The 3,913-nt window shown below is 42.0% G+C and overlaps 1 protein-coding gene across 1 annotated transcript; it reads right to left on the bottom strand.

Annotated features, from left to right (window-relative positions):
- Window positions 1-716: 716 nt before the first annotated feature.
- LOC104951775 (high affinity cGMP-specific 3',5'-cyclic phosphodiesterase 9A-like) lies at window positions 717-3,010 on the bottom strand (the record flags this gene model as incomplete). Its single annotated transcript, XM_010778504.1, has 6 exons — window positions 717-821; window positions 948-1,050; window positions 1,132-1,199; window positions 1,326-1,418; window positions 1,955-2,077; window positions 2,833-3,010. Coding segments are annotated over 6 exons (670 nt in total), but the record flags the coding sequence as incomplete, so codon positions are not given.
- Between the last annotated feature and the right edge of the window lie 903 nt (window positions 3,011-3,913).

Genomic DNA, 3,913 nt, shown 5'->3' with positions numbered 1-3,913 from the left:
GAGAACACACAGCTGGAGCGAATGTCTCTACAGGTTGAGGGACTGTCTTAAGTAACCTATGATTTCTCCAACAGGTCTGAGCCTGTGGAAGATCATTGCTCTCATCCAATCAGCATCATATTTTTAGATTTATGACTATGCTCAAGGACGTTGTGGTGATTCAACATTTTTGAAAAACCTATTTATTGACTAACTGGCCAATAGGAGCCAAATGTGTTAAACATTTTCTTCAGTAGCGAAAGGCTCAAAATAAGCCGTACCTATGTTGTTGCTGGCCAGATTTTGTTGTGGTTCAAACACTGAAATCTATTGAAAAGTGTGCTTTTTTTTTAACAAGACCATCTGCTAAATAATTTCTTTTTAAATGTTATGGTCAACTAAGATAGTCGCAATACAAGCTGGATAAATTCCGGTTTTGTCATCTTTACTGGAAAGGAGTCAAAGGAACAACTGAGTGGGATGCAACTCTTCTTTGTTAGCTAGGGAGAGAGAAACAGACCTGGAGAACGACATGAACTCTACTCCCTAACCTTTGATATTTCTAATCATTTACTCTTTCAATACACTGTGTTGCTGCTGAATCAGGTTGTAATCTTCAAGGTATTGAATAGGATCATCCCACACATTGAATCGAAGGTTGAAGGAGGATAACATGTTCAGAACAAAGTTTAAATAAAATGTTCATAGTTGAAACACATATCCAGTGGTGAAGGTACCTGGTTGTAGAATTCCTGCAGCAGACAGTCCAACCAGGGCTCAGCCACCTCCATGGGCCGCGCCTCGTTGGAGATATCGCTCACTTTGATCAGGATCATCATCAGCTGCAAACACAACAGGACACAATTAGAAGCTATACATTCAATTGTAAAAGAAGCAGAGTTCTTATATTGAGACTTCAGCCACTGTTGAATACTGAACATATGACACAGGCTCAAAAGTCCTCTCACCACTTCTCTGTGCTCCTTGTTGGTGAAGTCAAAAGCTGTCAGGATGGACTTAAACTTGTTGAGAATCTCATTGTGCCTCGTCATGTCAGTGGCCAGGATGCATCTGAAATTAGAAGATAAATACTGTTGCTATCCTGAGGGAGCAAAATGTGGATTACTTAGAGAATCAGAGAGATGGACTCACTTGATGATCCCTTCCCTGATCCGCTTGTACTGATTCATGGACAGATTTCTGAAGATGTTGCTCTCTGTCTGAAAAATATGAGGTTCAGTTGATTGTCGCTGATAGTGGACAGACTCATCTGAGGGTGTCAGTTCCAATCACTAACCCTAAATGCACGATTCCATGCAGCTTGGACAGAGAGGTGTCATCCTTACCTTCTCCAGGATCTCAAAAGCTATGGCACAGTGGTGGTTCTCCAGTGGAGAGATGTCGTTGTACCGGAGAGCGAGTTCGGTCCGAGCATTTATCTGAAACAAGGCCATTACTTTAGACTTTAGGATTAACATTTAAAAACTTCTGTATGCATTGGTGCTGTAAGGGACAACACCATAACACATTTTAATGTTTTCTTTACACAACGTGAGAACTCAGTGTTCTTAAACTAAAAGAAGATTAGTGAAAATATGATTTGACAGCAAAAATGTCAAATACAACAGAAACTGTGTATGTGATGTCAACAGGTATAACTGTCCAACTTCAGCTATTAAAAGATACATTAAAAGATAAAAACAAGAATTTGTTAATGACATTTAAAACTCACAAATATACAAAGTAAGTTATTGGGCACTGTTTTTTCCCCCCCATTACAGCTGTTAAAATACGCCTTGTATAAGTCATCAAAAGTAGAAGACAGTACAAAATCCACGGTCTAGGTTCTGAGTTAAAAAAGGTCTAAAGTTTAGCTGAACCTACAATGAGGCTTCAGTAGTATGAATATCAAGTAGCAATCTCACTGTGTGTCAGGGAACATGCCTGCAGAAGCACAAAGAGTTAATGGAGGTACCTGATAGGCGTTGTTGTACCCGGCGTGGTCGAGGTCGTGGCACACCGCAGAGGTCAGCATGATGAGCAGGTCCTCGCTGTCCATCTTACTCTTCAGGTCCGTCAGCCAGATCAGACCGTACATCTGCTCAGAGGGCAAGAGATGTTGTCATGTACTGTGGGGGAAAGGCTGTCATTTGCCCTCATGAAAAGCTAAATTACTAATAGTTTGGAGTACTTGGGAGCAGTGAAATAAACACATTAGCCTCTTTCGCTTTTCAACCTGAAGAACTAGAAACCTTTTAAGGATACTTTTGTGTTTCTATTTCAGGGACAAGGGCCTTAACTAAAGTCCCTGGTCTATTCTTTCTAAAAGTTCAGGAACAGTTCTGACATTTCTGATTGAGGACGCCACCAACAGCCATGTAGAAACCTGCATCTCAGAGTGTCTATCAAGGTATTTGTGATGCCTTGACACCAGCACTGCTGTCAGTCATGTGAAAGTAAGAGCCTGGCAGAATGCTGCCCATATGTCAATTCATTTAGTTTAAGATGCTCCATATAGCTTATGGACAAGTGACCCCTTTTACATACAGTCGAAGAACAGAAGCACACAATTATGGTGTCATTTCTAATCTTCTTTTTGCCACTGCTTTGGCTTCTCAAACTCCTGAGAAAAGTATCTGGTGCTCGTCAAAGCTATTTTTTGATGAAGACGCCATCAAACCATCAGGGTGAAATAGCTGTCCTCTGATGTGAGTTCCTTCTCCACCTTGAACATGTCCTTCACCAAGTCAAAGGGATGATGGCATCATTTCACAATTTCATGATTACACACACAATCGGGCTCTCCCTAGTCTGTCCTTATGAAGTATCACTGCAACAGACACACACACTCACCATCTGGGTGACACAGAAGCAGTGCTTGAAGTTGTGGAAGGGGATGTTGTTGTATCTCCGGTACACCTCGAACAGGAAGTGCTGCAGGACCGCCGGCTCGATGTTGAAGGCTGCGATGAAATCCAAATCTGTGTACATGACCTGAAGGAGCACCATGATCTCTGCATCCTCCCACTGCCTGCACGCACACACACACACACACACACACACACACACACACACACACACACACACACACACACACACACAGACACACACACACACACAGACACACAGCTTGAGATGACTTGGACTGAATTAATTTAGATACTATCCTCATTGCAAGTTATATTGGCCACAATAATCGTATATAATATATTCTATGTTATTATACGAACAGGTATTCTGATCTATCAAGCCTAATTACCTACATACACTGTTTCACTGCAGGAAATATTCGAAATGTGTATAGCTGTAAACAGTCCCTAAAATGTGCACTGTTAACTTCTGTTTGAGTCACATTGTCTGAAAACAACAGTGCCGAGCTGGTGAGGGTATTGCTGACCCTTTAAAAGACACCTCTTGGCTACAGTCAGAGTAGGGAAGGCATGAAGTGTTCAAAAAGACAATAATGTAATACGATCAGCATTATTCTTCATAACACATCTTTGTCCACACAGCAGGAAGCAAAGAGAAGCATACTGTATTTGATTAGGGTATCAAAGGATTTATGATGATTATCTGTCACCCTGGTTTCTGTGCATAGCCTCAAAACCTCCACTGCCACCATTGTGGGTTTGGGTTAAAAGCTTTTGGAAAAATGGAACGATGTGCAGGCCTCAGTTGAATGCAACAGGCACTTCCTCCCCATGAAGCAACTTCAAACCCGGTTTGTTGATGAAGCCTTTTAAGACCTTTTGATTTGTATGGCGCTGCGGGCCTATTCATATTGAGATGAGTGTGATGATCAGAAGAAAGGCTGACGTCTCGTGTCCTCTTCAGTTCACAGCGGAGGTGCTTGAAGGGCACGACTGTCATTAGGCAAGTGTGTGTGTGTGTGTGTGTGTGTGTGTGTGTGTGTGTGTGTGTGTGTGTGTGTGTG

This window comes from Notothenia coriiceps, unplaced genomic scaffold, assembly GCF_000735185.1.
Source record: "Notothenia coriiceps isolate Sejong01 unplaced genomic scaffold, NC01 NC01_scaffold00019116, whole genome shotgun sequence".
Classification (NCBI taxonomy): Eukaryota; Metazoa; Chordata; class Actinopteri; order Perciformes; family Nototheniidae; genus Notothenia; species Notothenia coriiceps.
Note: the sequence above shows the minus strand (reverse complement) of the source record. Positions and strands in the feature narration are given on the sequence as shown.